The 21,383-nt window shown below is 41.9% G+C and overlaps 1 protein-coding gene across 1 annotated transcript in view; it reads left to right on the forward strand.

Moving 5' to 3' along the window:
- The window catches only part of LOC126108387 (uncharacterized), a 51,611-nt gene that overhangs the window by 16,326 nt on the left and 13,902 nt on the right, over nt 1-21,383 (forward strand). Inside the window, exon 4 of the mRNA XM_049913599.1 lies at nt 19,317-19,354. Within this exon, the coding sequence (XP_049769556.1) occupies nt 19,317-19,354 (38 nt within the window). The remainder of the gene's footprint in view (nt 1-19,316; nt 19,355-21,383) is intronic.

Below are 21,383 nucleotides of genomic sequence, written 5' to 3' on the forward strand. Positions count from 1 at the left end.
CATTAAATTGAATTATATAGGATCACATAGCAAGGTTGAACACTTCAGATTGAAGATAATGCAGTTCAACTATGTGAATAATTATGAATATTTGACAGATTCCCCAGTTACATAAGCTAATGTGAAATCAGAACTAAAATCTACATTCCAACTGAGTGTTAATCATCAGTGATGCTCTGCCACTGTCAATCAAAGCTCAGTACAAAACAGAACTATCAGTTGCGTAGAGTGAAAGTTCGTCAGTCACAAAAACATACAATTGAATGTAGTGATAAAATGTCAAAATCATCACGTATTGCTCAAAATCTTATCATCCATACAGTTTTAGAGAGCTGAAATGGCACAACTGGTTGGCTGCCCAGAGACTTCCATTCAACTTCTGTCAAAACCTATGCAGACTTAACAGTAATAGCTCACCGGCCCAGACTATGTAAGAAACACACATACATTACCAAAGACTATGAGGTACAGCAGCACTGCTTATTTAAAACCTGCATAATAGTTAATTTTTCAAAAATACCTGAACACCAATTCACTAAAGATGATGGATTTAATTTGATTTTGGCAGAGAAGCTAAGACATCTTTGGTCTAACCTTGCACTGAAACAGTTTATTGTGCAGTATTGCTCCCTGTATATCTAGTAAAGCCAACCAGTGCCCTTAGATAGTGCAAGGAGTCTCTTACCAGTTCTTTGTTAGACACAATTTCTTCACTTCTTGTTGCACTGAAAATTCTCTCTCTCTTTGCTCTCCAATGTCATGCATTGGAAGATTAGGTGTGATGCAGTTTCTTCACTCTCATCACAGATGCTACATTTACGGTCTTCTTCCATTATACCCATTGTATGTAGGTGTTTTTTTTTTTTGTTTTTTGTTTTTGTTTTTTTTAATTCCCATGACTGGTCATCAGTCCAAACATGAGTTTAATCTCTTTCCTCTTCAAGCCCAGTGTTACAGAGCATCTTTTAAAGGACAGCTTTGGAATCATTACCTTACCATGTTTTTGCTTATAGACCTTAGTCCAGTATTCTATGTGCTGCTTCTAAGCCAGTTCCATAGTTCTAGTTTGATCACAGCATTGGTGATTATCGGGACAGGTACCGGTCCACTGAATGAAATCTTTGCCCCCATCCTGGCCAGTCTGTCAGCTTGTTTATTGCCACTGATCCCTGAGTGACCAAGGATCCATATTAAGTTTCCGCTATTGCATCCCCTAACTCCACCAGAGCCCTGTGACATTATGCAATAATCTTCTATTGTGCTGCAGGAGCTCCCAATAATTTCAGGGCTACCTTGCTGTCTGAATAGATGTAGATGCTACAGTCCTTGTAGCACCTATATATATTCTCCTCCAAGTACACCTCGATTCCAGTAATTTCAGCTTGGAATACAGAGGCCAGTTTTCCTAGAGAGATGAAGCCCTCCAGTCTTGGCTGAACCCTGTATACCCCGCCCTAGCGCCTTGGTCTGATTTCAACCCATCAGTGAACTAGACAACGTCCCCTGTATGGTGTCTAACTGTTTTCCCACTGCTTCCTGCTTCCAATTATTGTATTGTAAGGCTGTTGAAACAGTTGGGAGTTGTTGTATAGTCAGGCGGCATTTCCCAAGCCATTTCTATATTTGCCTCACTATTTTAGTGTGTGTGTCTGGATATCCCAACGTGATCCAGTTTTTACCACTTTTGAGTCTGTATGCACCAGCTGCTGCCTTCATCTTAACCCAAAGATGTAGTGGAAGCATGTCCAGCATGGCTTACATCCCAGTGGTTGGTGTGCTATTAATTCTGCCTGTTGTGGCAAAGCGTGCCAGTATCTGCGCCTTCGCAAGCTCCTTAGCTGCAACCTGCTGTTGGACCTTCTTCCACGACACTACGGCCCCATAGGAGATTCTAAGTCTAGCTGCTGTTGTGTGTGTCCAGTGCATACTTCAGGATCTTAGGCCCCAGTTTTTGCCACAAGGCCTTCTGGTACTCACTAGAGTACAATTCGCCTTGGCGCAGATGCTTTTAATGTGAGGGGTCCATGTTAGTTTCTCATCTAAGATTACCCCTAGATATTTCACTATCCCCTTCACAGGTAGAGTTTCATCAAAAAGCTTTAGATTCCAGCTCTTGTGTTGGATATGCTTCTTCATGATTGGTACCACAAGTCTTGTTAGGATTAATGTTTAGGTCCTATTTAATGCACCAATCTTTCACAATGTCCAGTGCACCTTGTGCAATATCCCTAACCGTGTCAGCAAATTTGCCAGGTATTACTATGACAAGGTCATCTGCGTATCCGTGGCAAAAGCATTGTTTGGAATTTAGTTTCTCAATGAATTTGTTCACCACTAGCTTCCACAATAAAGTGGACAAAACTACTACTTGTGGACAACCTCTAGTGGTGTTAATTACCATTTTTCATTCATTATGTGGCCCCTACCCTCCTTCCAGTAAGCATGGCCCTAGTACACCTACATATAGTGGTCACCAGGATGCACCTCTGTGGACCTAACCATGGAATTGAAGGTTCTGTTACTAAAAGCCCCCTTGATGCCCAGGAAGATGCAGAGGGCTATTTCTTGAAAGCAAAGTGCTTTCTCCACCCTCCCAACAAATAGGTGGAGAGCTGTCTCACTTGATTTACCTGGTTATGAGTGTTGGTTTGAATGTAGAGGAGCCCTAGTTAGCCTCCTCTCCCCAACATGTACATTAACCAGACTGATTGGTCTCATATCCTTGGCCTTTGTATGATCAATTCTCCCTGGTTACTGAGTAAAGACAACCTTCACTGCCCTCCAGGCATTGGGAATGACTCCCACTGCTAGGCTAACCCTGAATAACCTGCACAGGACTCTTATAAGATTCTCTCATGCTTGTTTCAAGAGAGCTGGAAAGATTCTGTCTGGGCCAGGTGACTTGAACGGTAGGAATGTTCCCACCACTCACTGGATTTTACTGAAATTGACACACTCCTTGGCCGATTCCCAGTCCTCTCTTCGAGTGCCTGAGAACCATTGTCTTTCAGGGGTTGGATTCTGGTCTGTTATCTGCCAGAGCATATTGAGGAAAATGAGTTTTGAGGAGCAGTTCCAGTGTCTCATGTGCTGTCTTTGTATATTCCCCATCCTCCTTCCTCAATGTACCTCGTGGATTAGTTGGTACTCTAGTGAGGATTTTGTGAAGCCTGGGTTGAGATAAGGACCTTCCCATGCTGGTCACTTTAGAACCTTACGAAACATTCTGAGATAAATATTACATTAAATATCAGCGAAAACATGATTAACTGCCATCATATGCAACTGTTACAGTAAGTAAATACAAGGAAATATTTCTATACAGACAAATGTGTCATATCAGGTGAGATTGTAATTTCCTGCTCATTTACATGTGGTGCTTTAGGTTACTGCGTAGCACTTACCAAGATTGAATTACAACCAGTTGAACTCGACACGTCTTGATCACACTGCGTAATAGTTAATTTGTCAAAAACGTATCTAATACACATTCGATAAGGATAATGGTGTAGTGTAAAATATGCTGTCTTTTGGTGTATGGGATTGTGGAGTATATTTAGTTCTGGTCAAATTAACTGAGTAGTTTTAGTCAAATTTTAGATACCCTGGATCCAGTTGAGTTCCAGACAAACTATGTATTTGCTGTACAGTTTGATGTATTGTTTATGCTTGTGGCAGTTTTGGCTTACCATTAGTACAATTTAGCATTATTGTAGTCAGTGTTTATAAAATAAATTAATTAATGAAAAATTATACAGGGCTCTATTTGACTCCTGAAGTTGGGCTGCACAGTTTGATGTAGTACTGTTGAATTCAATTTTAGTGTTGTTCTATATAATATTTGTGAATAATATTTTATAGCTGGAAAGTGAAAAATTAGCAGTTGGCTATGCATCTGATTTTTTGAGAGATGAGTCAGCAGAGTTAGAATATTTGATTTGTTGCATCCTTTGTTTATTGCTGTCCCTCACTTATTTTGGCCGCATTCATCTTTTGTTTGTCAATGAGTTTATGATTAAGTTTAAATGTGTGTCAAAAATTCTACTTGCCATCATAGCACCGACCTTGGGAAAGTCCTAAAATTGCTCAAAGATACAACTGCAAAAGTTATATGAATGTGAGTTTAAATACTGCCTCACAGTTGTCTGCCTTTTCTCACAGGCAAGTATTCCCAATGGATAGCAGGTTATGTGCAATTCTCTTGGCTTAGGAGGAACATAGTTCACCAGAGCAAAATATTAAATGTATAGATGTTTGTGTTTCAATGTTAAATGGGAAATGTTAAGTGTCAATCAATCCTGTGCATTTGATGGTAGATTCACATTACTATCTCATTTGTAGTATTTGAAAGTTTGAATGCATGACTAATTTTCAGTTACCTTAATTATTTGTTCAAATTAATTTCAATTGGTGCTTACAAAGACTTGATACCATATATTAAGGTTTATAAAATTGATTTGTTTCTTCGAAAAATTGCCTCCAAAATTGAGGTGTGTTATACTCAAATTTAATATAACAAGTCCAGTGTTTCAGTCAAAATTCCCAGTTGCCTTAAAAATGGCCATATATTCAATTCTGCAAGAAATCTTTCTATCTAGTAACATTGGATTCAATTGGCAGCAGAAATGCACCAGTGTAACAAACATGTTACAGGGATTCACAAGCTTGCTAACAGTGTCTCCCACATGCCCAGCAATCACAAACCCAGAGCACTGTCTAGCCTGTGATGTGTCATGGCGGTCTACAGTGCCAGCAAAATTGAATTGAAAGTGATTTGTGTTATTGGTAACAGATGAATATTTTCTTTAGTAGCTAGCTTCACAATGGAAAAAATAAAAGGTACTCATATGATGCAGGCTATAAATAGAAAGTAAAAGCATATGCAGAACAATGTGGAAACACAGCAGCTGAGCAGCATTCCAGTCCTCCAGCAACAGAAAAAAAAAATTGCTATTGGCAGGCTAGTAAAGAAGAACAGAAAAACATGAAGGCCAAATGTGCAAATAGGGGACTGAATACAAAATGGCGAAAACTAGAAGATGCTGTACTGAAATGGATTCAAGCACACCATCCAAATGGTATTAGAATTACTACAAAAATGTCTCGAATACATGCTTGTAAGCTAGTGCTACAGTGGAACTTAACAGATACTAAGGGTGAAAATGTTTGGTGCTACAGGTTTATAAAGTGTCTTGGACATAGCATGTGAACCAAGACCAAAACATCTCATAAAATTCCACAAGAGTATGAAGAGAGTATTACCTTTCCATCACATTATTATACAACATAGAAAGAAAACCTGTGTGGAACTAAGTTAAATAGTGCATAAAGACTTGATGTGCCAAGTAACAAAATTGTTGCCATGAAAAGTGCTAAAACGGTAACTATTAAAACAGGTGAACTTGAAAAAATGCCCTACACTGTTGTTCTTTCGTGTTGTGTTCATGGCACTAAACTTAATCCAGTGATCATTTCCAAGTGCTGAACAATGTCAAAACCTTAGGAAATACTGCCAGGTGTTGTTAACATATGTGACGAAGGTTGGATGGATGAGGCTGGTATGAAATTAAGGATTAACTGTGTGTTGAAGCAAAGGAAAATCACTTCACTGAAGAATAGTTCTCTTCCTGTGCTAGATCACTTTACTAGTCATTTATAAAATTCGGTGAAAGAGAAATTGAGACAGTTAAATACAGAACTTGCTGTTATTGCAGGAGGGCTTACTACACAATTGCATTTTCTTGATGTCTTGACAAATACATGACGCTGAAGAGCCAAAGAATTTGGTACACCTGCCTAATATGTAGGTCCCCAGTGAGCATGCAGAAGTGCCGCAGCACGACATGGCATGGACTCGGCTAATGTCTGAAGTAGTGCTGGGGGAGGATTAATACCATGAATCTTGCAGTGCTGACCATAATTCAGAAAGCATATGAGGGAGTGGAAATCTTTTCTGAAGAGCTTGTTGCAAGACATCGCTGATACACTCAATAATGTGGTCCTTTGGCTCCAAAAGGCCGTATCAGTGATGTTTTGTTGAATGGTTTGCACGCTGATACTTTTTGATGGCCCAGCGTTAAAATGTAGAGCAATTTGCACAGGGATTTCACTTCCATCACGCTGAATGATTCTCTTCATTTGTTGTTTGTCTCCTTCGTACAGTATCTTTTTCTGGCCACAGCGATGTCAGATATTTTATATTTTAACAAATTCCTAATATTCACTGTACACTCATGAAATGGTCATATGGGCAGATCCCCACTTCATTGCTACCTCAGAAATGCTGTGTCTTATCCTCATGCTCTGGCCATAGCACCACATTCAGACTTGATTAAATCTGAATTATGTGCTGTTGTTGCAGTAGTAGCTGATACATCTACTGTCTGGCACTTGTTGTCTTATATAGGCATTGCCAACTGCAGTGACATACTCTGCTTGTTTACATATCTCTATCTTTGAATATGCATGCTTATACCAGTTTCCATGGCACTTCAGTGTATTTAAATTGCATATGGAAGAGGATTGGAACAAATGGATGATGGTTTAAGCCCAACAAGAATTCGTGACAAAGGGAGTTCTAAAATGATCTAGAAATAAACAGGTGTCAGTAAACAAAGCAGTTATGATGTAGGCTGAGAGAAAATGTCATTGTTAAATCTTTCAATAGGTCAGCATAAATAATGCTCTTAATGATAGTGAAGACCATCTTAGATATAAGAGGACAATGATACTGAGGAAAGAGGACAGTTCAGATAATGAATTGCAGTGATTTTAAAGGTCATTTTGGTTATAAAGTAAAATTTTTATGCGGACTTTGTAATCTAATAAAAATTATAAAAATGTACTTTCCTTAAAAAATTGCTTGAAAATTAAGGTGCACCTTACAGTCTGTATAATTTGATAGTTGTTTTCTTTGAATACATTTTGATTTTATCTGATGAGCTCACATCAGAAACTGTACTTAAGAATCGTTGCTGCTGCCCAGAGGGTTATCAGATTGCATATAGTGATCTGCAGAACAAAACAGTATTTGTACTTTGTCACTGTTGTTTACTATCTGTTCCTTTCATCTCACCATGCGTCTAAATACAGTCCAATTACAGTATCACTCAAAAATGTTTTATAGAAAGCATTAATTAAAATTACGTAAACGTAAGTGTGTAACAGAAAAAGCTGCCATTAGATAATTGAAAAATATGAATTCGTGACCTATTTAGTACAAGTTTAAACAAGGTTATGTTGCATCAAGAGAGAAGTAATTCTTTTGAGTCAAAAATAATTTGTAGGTCTAAGTATATAAGAATAAAACTATTTTGAGATCTGAAGAATAAATTGGTATTTGTTGCATACCCAGGGGCTTTGATCACGGCCACACATCAATTTGCCATTGAATCTACAAGCTTTTGTTACAGGTTAATTGGGAGTTCAGACCATGGGTCCAGTGAGATATCAGCAAATTGATTCTTGTTTAAGTAGCTTCTGCCATGAACACATCAATTCAGCACAGATCAGAGGTGTTTAGTTGGATTTAGACCCAGGCTCCGGCTTAGGTACTCAAAAATTTTCAGTTTTGGTCTGAAAAGAATTAGAAAATAGACAGAGGTGTGTTCCAAATTGTGGACCAGCTGAAATATCCAATTATGTGACATATTGTGTCTGCTACAAGGAATCGTATTCTTTTGTAAAATGTGACTGTACACGTAACATCCCTACACCATGACACTTCCACCACCATGCTTAGTGATCTGTACCTGATTGTCCCTTTAGCTTTTTTGTGATGTATACAGGGTGAGTAACTATTGTCACCTAGAATAACTCTGAAAATATGAGAGTAGCTGAAAAGTTTGTGGGACAAATGTTGCCTGGGACAATGGAGGGCCATAATATGACATTGGTGTTGTGTTGCTAGATTGGGTTGCCTCAGAGACATGAAGGTCAACTTTGATTTTTAATTTTTTTAATAGGATCCTATAGTTTGGTACTTATTTGCTGATATCAGCTATTGAGATGAATCCAATGATGTGCAACAATAAGGTCTTTGAAGGTTGACAAAGATCAAAAAGATGGCACGAATGTCCATTTATAGAATGTGTTGGAAGTGATGACTATTGGTATCAGTGCAGTGCTGCAATCTTCTTATCATGGATTGAGTGGTATTCCTTATCACATCAGTGCTTATCAAAGCACTTGCTCTTACAATTCTCTCTCCTATCTCATACTAATAGTAAATATTCGCCAAATAGGGCGTATCCATCTAACATGCCACTGACGTGTAAAAGCCTTTCGATGGTTTTGCAATAAAACACTAACAAGAACGGTAAGACTAGTATCATTGAATCAAGCAAGTGTGAATGATGTATTCCTTTGAAGAACAAGTCGATATGCTTCTCATTTACGGAGAATGCCAACGAAATTCAGTGAGCTGGTATTGTTGCACTGTGGTTAGAGATCCTTGATCTAGTTTGTGTCAAATCACAAGGGAATCTTGCATGAGCCAGAGTAGTGTTTTTCGTGTTCTGCATTGCCATAAACATCATCCTTACCGTACCACTCTTCACCAAGAATCATGTAGTACGGATTGTATGTGTCACATTAAATTCTGCTGATGGCTCAACTTCAGATTTAGAGGGATGACACATTTATTGATTTAATTTTGTTTATTGATGAGGCTACATTCATGAACCATGGAAATGTTAATTTGCATCACATGCATTATTGGGCAACTGAAAATCCATATTGGATGCTGCAAGTTGCACATCAAAAACCATGGTCAGTGATGATACAGTGTGGGATTCTGGAGGACAGAATTATAGGCTCCTATTTCATCAAAGTCAGTCTTAGTAGTAGGAAGTACACCACATTCCTGCAAGAAACATTAGCTATGATATTGGAAGAAATACCTTTAGGAACAAGGAACATAATGTGGTATCAAAACGATGGGTGCCCAGCACATTTTTCGCTGACTGCTAGAAATGAGTTGCAGAGACAGTTCCCAAATGGAGGTGATGTGTCATGGCCAGATGGTTCACCAGACTTGATGCCTCTGGAGCATTCCTTGTGGGTATTTGTAAAAGACATTGTTTATAACGATGTTCCAACTACACCTGAAGATATGTGAGAGAGAATTGACAGAGGATATGCTTCGATAAGTGCCAATGTGATAAGGAATACCACTCACTTCATAAGAAGATTGCATTCATACCAATGATCATCACTTTGAACACCTTCTGTAAATGGACGTTCATGCCACCCTTTTTGACCCTTTTTGACCCTTTTTGACCCTTTTTGACCCTTTTTGACCCTTTTTGACCCTTTTTGACCCTTTTTGACCCTTTTTGACCCTTTTTGACCCTTTTTGACCCTTTTTGACCCTTTTTGACCCTTTTTGACCTTACTGTTACACATCATTGGATTTGTATCTACAGCTGCTATCAGAAAATATGTAACAAACTATAGCATCTCATTTAAAAAAAAGAAAGTTGACCTTTATATCTCTGAAGCAAGTAAAAACCGTCATATTATGGACCCTGTTGTATCATGAAACTTTTGTCCCACACACTTCTCAACTCCTACCATACTTCCAGAGTTATTCTTGGTGGCAATTCTTAGTGACTCACCCTGTGTACTGGACACCATCACAAAATAAATATGTTAAATTAATTTTTGTCACTCCATGAAATCTTAGACTTATCTTTGGCATTCCAAGTTCGATGTTTCCTTGCAAACTCTATCCTGTCCTTATTTTTTTGAATTTATGAGTGGTTTTATGTCATTTATCATGTAAATCATCTGTTACTTAGTGACTTTTTACAGTAGGTGTGCATAAAATCAGTCCATTATGTTGCTTCAGGTCATCCCTGATTTGTTGAGATGTTTCTCTTGGAGCAGCAGCTGATCGCTTACAAATCATTCATTCTGTCCTTCCTTTGCCCCCAGGGGCTCAGCATTCATTTGCTGGGTACGGGCTTGGCGACCCCGGGGTTCCTGAGCTGGGGACTGGTAAGCGCCGACAGTCCCCTGTCACCGTAAGCTCTGGACATACTTCAGCGACCACCGTGCGGCGCGGCGGTCGAACGTTGTGTGTCTCAGGGAATGGGGATCTTGGCTTGATCGCCCGGATCGAGAGGATGGAATAAACCTCTATAAATAACCCCTCAATCTCAAGGTGTGCTGCGCGCTGATGAGATGCATGGCTGTTGAGGTGGAACAGTCGTTAGCGGGCAACCTCTGGGGAACCTGCCGCACCTCAGTTGTATAAGGCTTACTTAGGCATGCGGGGCTCTGTCTAGGTGGACTTCTAGTTCCCTAGCTGCTCGTGGGACCGAGATGGAACCCTCGAACTTTTCTTCTCCTCCTCCCAGAGGAAAGGGTGGGCCACTGGTAGGTTCTAACACCCAGTCTAACAAGAGGGCTCGTGTAGCCAGTCCTCCTGATTCAGGTAGTAGTAACAGAATGCATGCTGCTTCGCAGAATGTGTTTCTCATAATTAAAAAAAAAGATGGGAGTTTTGAAAAAGTTTCGCCATTTTATATACAGAAGGGCTTAGAAGGTATTGCTGGCACGTTAAAGTCTGTAAAGCGCTTGCGAAATGGCACCTTGCTGGTTGAAACATCTAGCTTCCAGCAAATCCAGAACCCTCAGAAGGCACAATTTCTTGGGGAGTTTGCGATAGAGACTGAATTTCACAACACCTTGAACTACAGCAAGGGTGTTGTGACTTGCAGAGATCTCGTTGACATTCCCCAGGACGAACTGAAGTCTGAATGGTCCCGGGAAGGAATTGTCAACATGCAACACGTTATGAAACGGGTGGATGGTGCTCTCATGAAATCTGACTCATTTATCCTTACGTTTAACAGCACCAAATTGCCAGAGCATGTGAAGGCAGGTTTCCTACGCCTCAGTGTATGGCCTTATTACCCCAACCCCATGTGGTGTTTTAAATGCCAACACTTTGGCCACACTACTCTCGGCTGTAAAGGGGAAGCCACTTGTGGGAAATGTGGTGAAGCCGTCCATGAGGGAGTTGGTTGCTCCTCTCCTCCCAAGTGTGTCAACTGCTCTGGGGGTCACTCTGTGTGGAGTAGGGAATGCAGAGTTTTCCTTGAGGAACGGAAGATCCAGGAACTTAAAACCACTAAACGCATCCCGTATAGTGAGGCAAAGAGAATCTAAAACTCCATGCAGCCGCCCACGTTCGCTGCCTCCTTTTCTTCTGTTCTGAAACAGCCAGTCTTGAAAACCGATGCCGCTACACAAACGGAGGTTGCTACTGTCAGCACTAGCACCTGCGTTTGTCAATGTATATGTGCTGCTGCCATTCCTGGGAATCCTGCTGCTCCCCCCCGGCCTTCTGACCAGGCTGTGGTGGCTGACATTATGAAACTTCCTGCCCCTTCCCGGGTCCAGTCTTGTGCACTGCCCAGCACTGCTACACCCCCTACTGCTTCTGAGGTTTTGGCTCCAATGCCACCTCAGGCCATAAAATCTAAACCAAAGCCAAAGGTGAAGACTCGCCACTGAAGGAGACTGAAGTTAATCAATCTGCTGATGTTGATGACATTCTCTCTGACGTCTCTCTCGACTCCTCTTCAGAGGTGATGGAGGTTGATGTCAGATTGGGGCAATCATCTCGCCCCAAAACTGAGCCTCCACCTGTTGTGGGCTCTCCTGCCCGACAGAAAGTGAGAATGTAGGTACTCCCACCCTGATAGATGGCTCCCATTATACAGTGGAACGTGAATGGATTCCGGGCACATGTGGAGGAACTTAACCTCCTAGCACGGCAACGTCCCCTGTGCTTGTGTTTACAGGAAATGCATTTCAAACTTTCTGATGCTCCTGTACTAAGCGGCTATACGTTATATCGCAAAGATGACCTGACTGGAGAAAGTGCCAAAGGTGGAGTCGCCGTGTTTGTCAATAATGACCACCACTCCTCTGCTCTCCCCCTGGATACTGACCTGCAAGCAGTTGCAGTTGAAATTCATTCACGTCGGAGGCTTACCGTTTGCTCCCTTTATTTACCCCCTCTGGATGCAGTGAACTTAGAGGCTCTCACAGATCTTATCGACCAACTCCCCCGCCCATTTCTCCTCCTGGGAGACTTCAATGCCCATCATGTCCTGTGGGGCTCCACTTCTCTTTGCGCTCGAGGTCGAATTTTTGAGAGCCTCCTAACATCCCAAGTGTTGTGCATCCTCAACACAGGTACTCGGACTCATTTCTCTACTGCTACTGGGTCATTCTCAGCCATTGACCTATCTTTCTGCTCTCCAATCCTCACTGACTCTGTTCACTGGGAGGTCATTGACGACCTTCATTCCAGCGATCACTTCCCCATCCGCATTCATCTCCTGGATGGTGTATTGCTGGAGCAGAGGCCGCCGTCATGGATGATTGGCAGAGCAAACTGGCCACTGTTCACTCGGTTGGCTGTCTTTGAACGCCACAACAGCGTACAGGAATGGGTGGATCACATCACACTAGTGATCCATCATGCTGCTGACCTGTCCATACCACGGTCTTCTGGCCCTCTTAAGCGGCGCCTTGTACCTTGGTGGACAGAAGAGTGCCATTCAGCCATCCAGGACAGGCGTGCGGCTCTTCGACGATTTAAATGCCGCCCAACAGCGGCCAATATTACCGCCTTTCGAATTGCGAGAGCCAGGGCACGCCGTGTCATTAAAGAGGGCAAGAAAAGGTCATGGCAGGAGTTCCTGGACTCCATCAACCATTCCACTTGTTCCACAAAAGTATGGGAAGCCATCCAGAGGATTTCCGGTAAACGCAGCCGTTTACCAATAGCTGCAGTCCTGAACCAGGGCTACTTCCAAACGACACCCAGAGCCATTGCTCAGACGCTGGCAGAGCATTTTGCACAAAGTACTGCCACTGCAACCCAGGATCCAGCATTTCGTCGCTATCGTGCGACTGTCGAAAGACTGAACTTGGACTTTCGGTCGAACAGTTCTGAGGCCTACAACTTCCCTTTCTCCATGTGGGAACTTGAATCGGCACTTAATGAGACTTCTGACACTGCACCAGGTTACGACTGCATCCGGTACTCCATGCTGCGATATCTGCCAGCGGCGTCAAAGGAAATCCTCCTTGTACGTTTTAATCTCATATGGCAGACAGGAGTGTTCCCTACCTCGTGGAGGGAGGCAATCCTCATACCTCTCCTCAAACCGGGAAAGGACCGCACATGTCCCAGTAGTTATCGTAGTATCGCCTTGACAAGCTGTGTCAGAAAGACCCTGGAACGGATGGTTAACCGTCGTCTGGTCTGGCTGTTAGAGACCAGACAGCTCCTTAGCCGCTTTCAGTGTGGATTCCGAAAATTTTGGTCCACGGTCGACAACCTGACTCTCCTGAAGGTGGCTATTCAGCAGGATTTCCTCTGTCAGCATCACTGTATCGGTATCTTCTTTGATATCAGTAAGGCATATGATACTACTTGGAGACACTGTATTCTTGCACAACTGCATCAATGGGGCTTTCGTGGCCGCCTCCCCATTTTCATTCGGTCTTTCCTGTCTCAGCAGTTTTTCCGGACCCACGTTGGTAACACACTGTCTGATCGCTTTGAGCAAGAGAATAGTGTCCCCCAGGGCAGTGTTTTAAGAGTTACCCTCTTTGCCATAGCCATCAACAGTATAACGTCTACAGTGAGGAGTCCAGTACAGTGCTCCTTGTTTGTGGCCGACTTTACTTTTTTCTGTTCCTCCTCCAGTGTTGCAACCGTGAGCCGTCAGTTGCAGCTAACAGTGCGGCGGTTAGAGGAGTGGGCTGCAAAGACGGGTTTTCGGTTTTCTGCCGATAAGTGTGTTTGTGTTCATTTTAATCGTTCTCGTCGTCTTTTTACTTTGCCTGACTTGCATATGGGGGATACTGTCCTACATTTTAGAGACACAGTGCGTTTTCTGGGCCCAATTTTTTACTCCAGGTTGTCATGGCTGTCACACCTACGTGACTTGAAAGCCAGAACTCTGAAGGCACTGAACATCCTCAAGTGCCTCAGCCACAGGTCTTGGGGAGCGGACAGGGCATGTCTCCTTCAGTTTTATCGCGCTTTTATGCGTTCACGGCTGGGCTATGGGTGCACAGTATATGGGTCAGCAAGGCCGTCTTATTTGCAGATCCTTGACGCAGTTCACCATGCTGGGATTCGACTGGCCACGGCTGCTTATCGGACCAGTCCCGCACCCAGCCTCTGTGCTGAGGCTGGCGAACCGCCACTTACCATCCGGCGGCAGCTCCTGCTGGTGCGCCAGGCATGTAAGTTTCTTGTAGCTCCCAGCTCGCCTGCTCACCATCTTGTTGCCCATCCACCTCTGGACCGCCTTTTTTCCCGCCGTCTCCGTGTGCAACGTGTGCTAGAATCCCTTGGTGTGGAGTCTGTACAACCCCAAATCCTGGGTTTTAACCGCCTGCCACCCTGGTTACTGAAAAGGCCCGGAGTGATTTTAGATTTATTGCAGTACAAGAGAGATTGCACTCCTGCCACAGTTTTTAATGCAGTATTTTCTGCCATTTTATCTGAGTGCCACGACTCTGTAGCTGTTTTTACGGATGGATCAAAACAAGGGGATTCCGTTGGTTGCTCAGTTGTTTTTCCGGATTGTGTCCTCAAGGTCCGATTGCCTCAGACTTTTACTGTCTTCGATGCGGAATTGTCTGCAATCTTGCGGGTACTGGAGCAGATGAGGCTTTCTTCCTCTCCTAAATTTCTTGTCTGTTCCGATTCACTCAAAGCCCTTCACTCATTGCAACGTTTGTATCCGGCAAACAAAATAGTCCAGACCATCCAGGTTGCCCTCCTCCGACTACAGCGACTGGGGAAGGTTGTAGCTTTCTGCTGGGTTTTGGGGCATGTCGTGATTGCTGGAATGAAAGGGCAGATCTAGCAGCCAAGGAGGCGTGTCTCGATCCACACGTATCTCAGTGTGCTATCCCCTTGCACGCACTCATGCGTCGGTGGGAGGATGAGTGGCTGGAAGTGACTGACAATAAGCTCCGTATAGTCAAGCCCACAAAACGTGTGTGGTGTACTTCCTTTCAGCCCCATCGACGGGATGAGGTTCTCCTCACGCGGCTTCGAATAGGCCACAGCCCTATGACGCATGGCTTCCTGCTCCGGCAAGAGGACCCTCCAATGTGTGGTGCTTGCGGCGTCCAGGTCTCCTTGCGCCACGTTTTATTGGATTGCGTTTTATTTTCTGACCAGCGGGCCATGGCTGACTTGCCGGCGGACCTGCCATCTCACTTAGGCAACACTCGGCCCAGTGTGGTTAAAGTTTTAAAATTCTGTGCCATGTCAAATGTTTTTACAAAGATTTTAGGGAGAGGATTTTAACTTGTTCACTGTGTGACAAGCTCGCACATATTTTATGTAAGTGGCCAGCCAATGACATTTTCCTGTGGCATTCTTGTTGCTATGTTTTCCCTTTCCTTAGTTTTACTTTCTTGTGCAGCATTTTCCTGGTTTCTTTGAGTGAGTGCTTCAGTTTTATTAGGTCTGTCCACATTCATTCCTTTTAATGTGTGTCAGGGCGCTGATGACCTCGATGTTGAGTGCCCATAAGCCCCAACACACACACACACACACACACACACACACACACACACACACTGTCCGTCCTTGCCGGCCTGAGTGGCCGAGCGGTTCTAGGTGCTACAGTCTGGAGCCGCATGACCGCTACTGTTGCAGGTTCGAATCCTGCCTCAGGCATGGATGTGTGTGATGTCCTTAGGTTAGTTAGGTTTAAGTAGTCCTAAGTTCTAGGGGACTGATGACCTCAGCAGTTTAGTCCCATAGTGCTCAGAGCCATTTGAACCATTTTGTCCTTCCTCCTCGCTCTTCAATGATGACCTGACCTTGGCTTATTGGTTACTTTTGTTTCCTGTTTTTGCCATTAACTATGCACACTTGTTTGTGGTCGTGGTATGCCATAGTCCCTAGAAGTACTGCACTGCTACCTCCCAATCTTGAAGACATGCAAGACAGCTTGTCTCACATCAAGCAAGTGTTGTTTTGCTATACTTCTAGTTCTCTACAAGTAAACAGTCACTGAGTAAATACCTCAGTCATAGTTGTTAATGGATACCATACCATCAAGGCAAGTTACATACTTTAGAGCTAAAGGAATATATACTTATATTGTTATTGTATGATCTTGTTTGTTGCCTAGATATGTAACCACAGCAGCATGCAGCTCTTGATGGAGTGACACTTACATGCATTGCTCTTTTGTGACTGCATGCAAGCAGTACTGACAGCATACCACCACCACTGCAAAATATTTCTGAGGTCTCCTGTAGCCTAACAAAACACTCCTAATACTGTTATCTGCATATTTGCAGAGACACTCTGACCTGCTTGCTGCAACTTGTTTGCAGTACATACATAATTGCTATGCTTTACTGAAAAGGTACAACTGTGCAACAATTTTTTTTTCCTGATCAGTTACAGTCCAGCTAAGGTTTTACATTTATGTATGCTACTCCTTGATCTGTACACATTTTTTTTTCCACACACCTGACGTCCAGTTTCTATCTTGTCATTTTGGAACTGTTATGCTGTGGACAATTTACCAGCTCAGTCCTGTTTCTGGATTTGGTTTGGTTTTAAATATCTTGCTAATTTATACAAGTTTCTTGTAGGTCTTTGTGCACTCCTGTAAGCCAATAAGTTCTTTTTTTATGGTTTTAGTACTGCTGCACAGTTTTTCTTTTCAGTATGCTAAGACTCATTAGCCTTGTTTGCCAAATTTTGTCTCCAGTTATTTTCCTGCATCTTCATGTATATTTCTGTATTGTTTCTGAATTTAAATGTTTGTGCTGGTGTTCTGTTTCCTAGTATCTTTTCTTTTTCGTAATTTTCATTATCTTTTGTTGATTCTAAAGCAGGTATTTGTGGTACAGATGTGTATTCTGGCCAAATGACTGCCTTGCAAGTTGTAGGTTCTGCAATTTTGGAGAATGAATTTTTACTATAAATGTCTTCTGTTAACTGAAATGCAAAGTCCGACTTTCATAGTCTTCCTCTTGTGGTTCCGTTTTCCCCACCATTTGGCTACATGACTTCTCATAGATCCTTAAATTTGTCTTCCCCTGACCCTCCCAGTCCTGTTGTTACCCAATTCTGCTTTACTGCTTCTTATCAGAAGAGATGGGTAGTCATGCTTTTCCTACTGTCTTTCTTTCTCTCTGTTCTGTGGTTTTTCTACACTGTCAGTATTGCTAAATTATCTACGAAAGTTGAACAAACAATTTTGACATTGTCAATTTTCTAACTAAGTAGTAGTCAACTTCTGGATATTAGATTCTGACAACTGTTCCATCTGTTCAATATTCACTTTTCTAGTATAGTCTGAAAGAATAATGGAGTTAGTACATTGCCTTGGCTAAAGTCTGTCCTTATCTCAAATGAGGCTGTAGTTCTTTTAAGACGACCCGTGTTGTCTTCTGTATTTCAGATTCTTTAAGAATTTTGAATAAAAGCAGTCTTGCTTCTAAAATTTTATGGATGTATTCCAATAGTATTTTGCTCCTTCGGTCCTTTATCAATTTGGCCTCCACAGGTCCATCCTGCCCTAAGACATCTCTGATATACCTCGTATTTCAGAATTACTGCTGTAGTTTTTTCCTTGCACTTTTCATGGAATTTCGTTGAATCCTACGTGCACATGGTTATCAGTTATTCTAGGCCAGGAATCTTACTTTAATTATTCAGTGGTAATGGTCAATTTCAACAGATATCTATTTCTGACTCTAGAATTCTTCATCTTTTTGGAATTGTGCTTTGCTACTGGCACATAAGCTGTCTGATTTTCTCAAATCATATTATTGTTGTCCTCATATCTTTTTAGTGGTGTATGCTAAATGTCTTTTTCTCGCCATTTTTCCTTTTTTCTTACATCCAGTCAGGCAGACATTCGTAAATGAAAACATTTTCTACCAGGAGCAGGAGTGTTACGGAATGTACTTATTCAAAATTAATTTGGCAGCTGTACAATTCTCATGTGGTAGCTGAGTGTGATGTCTGAATTCTTTATAATTCCTTTTGAGGTAATACTTTCCTTGTGTTAACAATGTTTACAAATTCCATATTCGTTACAAGATGAGGATCTTCGTAATCTGTATGTCTAGACAATGGTAGTACTTCGTGTACTAATTTCTGTCACAGTCATATCATACTGTACATCTTAATATCCACTCCCCAAGCACTAGGCATGACATTTAATAACTTTGACTTAGTTCATAGTGTGCTGTCACTTGAGAATGGCATAACAGTCAAAATTCCAGTTGTGAATAAATACATTTAATAGCAGTTTAGGCAGAAAATGCTCTCGTCTCCATTCTGTACCAGTCTGAGGATAGAAGTTTAATAAAATTTGTATGTTTTCCTCCCTTACTTCATCAGATGCTTCTCAACATTGTTCTGAGGACTGTTTTACCTTCTGCATTGTTCTTGTTATCCTGATTTATTGGTGCATGTGCATTGATTATTGTGTAACTCTCACCTAAATATTGAATTATTGCAGGGAGAGAGACTTTCTGGAGGTAATGAAAAATTTGGTACCGTTTGCATCATAATTGCCATTTATGAATGCAGATCCTAGTTCTGGAGTAGTTAAGCGAATTTCTTCCCTGTGTTCTCCGTTAAGAATCTACAGTTTCCTGATTGTGATATTTCTTCATCTGTGAATGTGTTATTTTGTAATGCCAATTTTAACTTGTGCGTTCACAATGTTTGAAACTATCTTGAATTTGCCAATATTTATTAATGTTTGTATATTTAATGGTCCAAGCCTGTATGTAGTTCCGGATGTGAATTTAAGGTTCGGTTTAGAAGTCGCTCCTCACCTCTGCAAGTTTGTCTGGGCTGCCCAGAGCACAAAGGCCCAAATGAGTCACTTATGATGATGGATTCATCTGTCATTGAATGGCAGTTTTCATAATGGAAAGAAACTGAAAGAAAATTTTACACAAGGTGTAAGTGCATGACAGGTTAAAGATGTTATTGGTCACTTTCCTTTGTGAAGTGTCTAGTAGGAAGTATGGCTACAAACAAATTACTGGCTTGTGTAGTTATTTACAGTGCTGAACACAGTGAGAAAATGGAGAATGAATTCTTACTAACATTCTGTTTCATTAACTGCAACAGTTTATCATATCCTCTTTAATGATATTTTCAAGCCTAACTTACAGCATATTGTGGACCAATCACATGTTGGTGGGCGTTAATAGAATTCTATTTATTTACTGTCTCATCAGTTGTAAATCACTGACCATTTCTTCAAATATTTCAGGTGGGAACCTCAACAAGATACGCATCTGACAGTGCAAGGTAAGTTTTCATAATTCACTGCAGAACTTTTCCAGAAACATAAATTTTTGTTTATTAATTGTGAGAGTACTTCAGATATAAAATGCACTACTGTAATTATTCATTAATACTATTCCTCACAACAACCATTATGTGACTATTCCTAGATAAATAGAGCAAACGTCTGATATCCATACAGGAAAATAAAAGTTCAGGTGGCATATCAGCAGCTGTATTGTGTTCAATGCAGAACGTCACATGAAAATCACTGCAAATTGAACAGATTCTTCTAGATGGGCACAAGCTAATATACTGCAGTAGAACAAGTAAGAAGAAAGGGTGAATGGCTATATATCCAAAAATTGGAGCTGATTCCCAGCCTTTCAGATTAATGAATATAGTGTTGAACATCTGCTTCAATGCGGTGCCACAGCGGTGCTCAGGTAACACACAAGCTTGTAGTGGTGACATTACAGGCCACCATCAAGAAGAAACGTAAGTAAATGGTGCCAGTTTCAGTAAGGTTGTGAAGATTTAGCTGGTGAATCCTCATTATCTCCATTTCTCCTTCGTCCTGGTGTGTTTCTGAAGGCTGTCCCATTTGTTAGACACATTACAGGTGTAAGGTAATGCATAATTGGCAGCTCCAGGTCAACGGGTAGGGTTCTCACGTATCCTCTGATACAGGTCAGGCCCAGAAGGGTGAGTGCCTGAGCTGTTACCTTCCCACATGCCAATTGGTCCCTCTGTCAGGAGTTCGGGAGGTGTGACCTGACGTGTGAACAATAATTTACGGTAGGTGAATCCCCCTCTGAGGGGGTTCCCAGTTGGAAAGAGCATGCCATTGGAGATGTTGGCAATCATGGGTGATTTTTTTTTTGCAATGTATCAATCACCATCTTAGTGTGTGTCTACTAAACATAAACAGAATGAGGCTATAAATTTGAAGGCCCTCCCAAACGCACGTTGGTTCCTCATGGTATCACGTACAGGAGAGGGTCAGTTCTTTACTATGGTTCATGTGTGCCTTATTCTGGAAGGTGTTGCAGTTGGAGGCTCTGTGAAATTTTTTTCTCATTTATGAAAAGAATGATGCAAAGTTAATGCCCACATGCACTCATTTTCTACCATTTGCTCGAGTAGTTTTTGCCTCAAAGATTAAGGCAAGCTATAAAGTAAACACAGTCCAACCATACATTCCAAACCAGTTGAGTTCCTACAAGTGTCAACATTATAATAAAATGGGTGTCCTGTCAAAACATGGCAAAGTGTGTTACTTTTGGCAGAGATGCTCATGAGGGCAGCTGTTTGCCTCCTCTCTGCTGTCTTAATGAGCACGCCATCCAGCAGATCTGAGTGAAGGACACCAAACCCCACCCTGTCACTTGCAGTTCTTATCTAGTCAAAATGCGTGCGTTTTACCAGCTGGCATTTACAGTATCGCTTTTGCAATGCCATGCATAATGGAGGATATGCCCACCCAGACTCCTGATCTAAAATTCAGTGTTGCAGTAGTGAAATCACACAGGTCACAATAGCATCCCTGTCCCCTCCTACAGCTACGCAACAAGCCATCAGATCTTTACCTTTGGTGGCGAAATAACCTGCTACACAACTGTCAGTCTGAAAGGGACAAAAGCAGTACTCCTGCAAAGACTATCTACAGCTAAAAACAAGTCTTCATCTGTCAACTAGAAAGTTCTAAGAACTGAAACAAAAACAAATGGTTTTCTTATTCCCTGACTTGGAGATCCTTGTCAGTGGTGTTGGCACATGTACCCTTACCTGGCTGGCCTCCATTTTGTTGTTGCCCACTGCCTACAAATTTTCTGCCATGGAATTCAGACTGACCCAGGGAGAGTGCCTATATGCTTGTAGATCTCATGGAACAGGATTCTGCTGCCTCTTCCCCCTGTAGCAGTGAATTTTTGAGGGGTGTCACTCAGTAGCCACCAAGGTGACTAATCTTAATTTGTTCCCTCCTCCCCAATTCCCATGATGACTCTTCTCCAATGGAACATTCATGGCATTAGATTCAAGGAGGAATTAC

Source organism: Schistocerca cancellata, chromosome 11, assembly GCF_023864275.1.
Source record: "Schistocerca cancellata isolate TAMUIC-IGC-003103 chromosome 11, iqSchCanc2.1, whole genome shotgun sequence".
Lineage (NCBI taxonomy): Eukaryota > Metazoa > Arthropoda > Insecta > Orthoptera > Acrididae > Schistocerca > Schistocerca cancellata.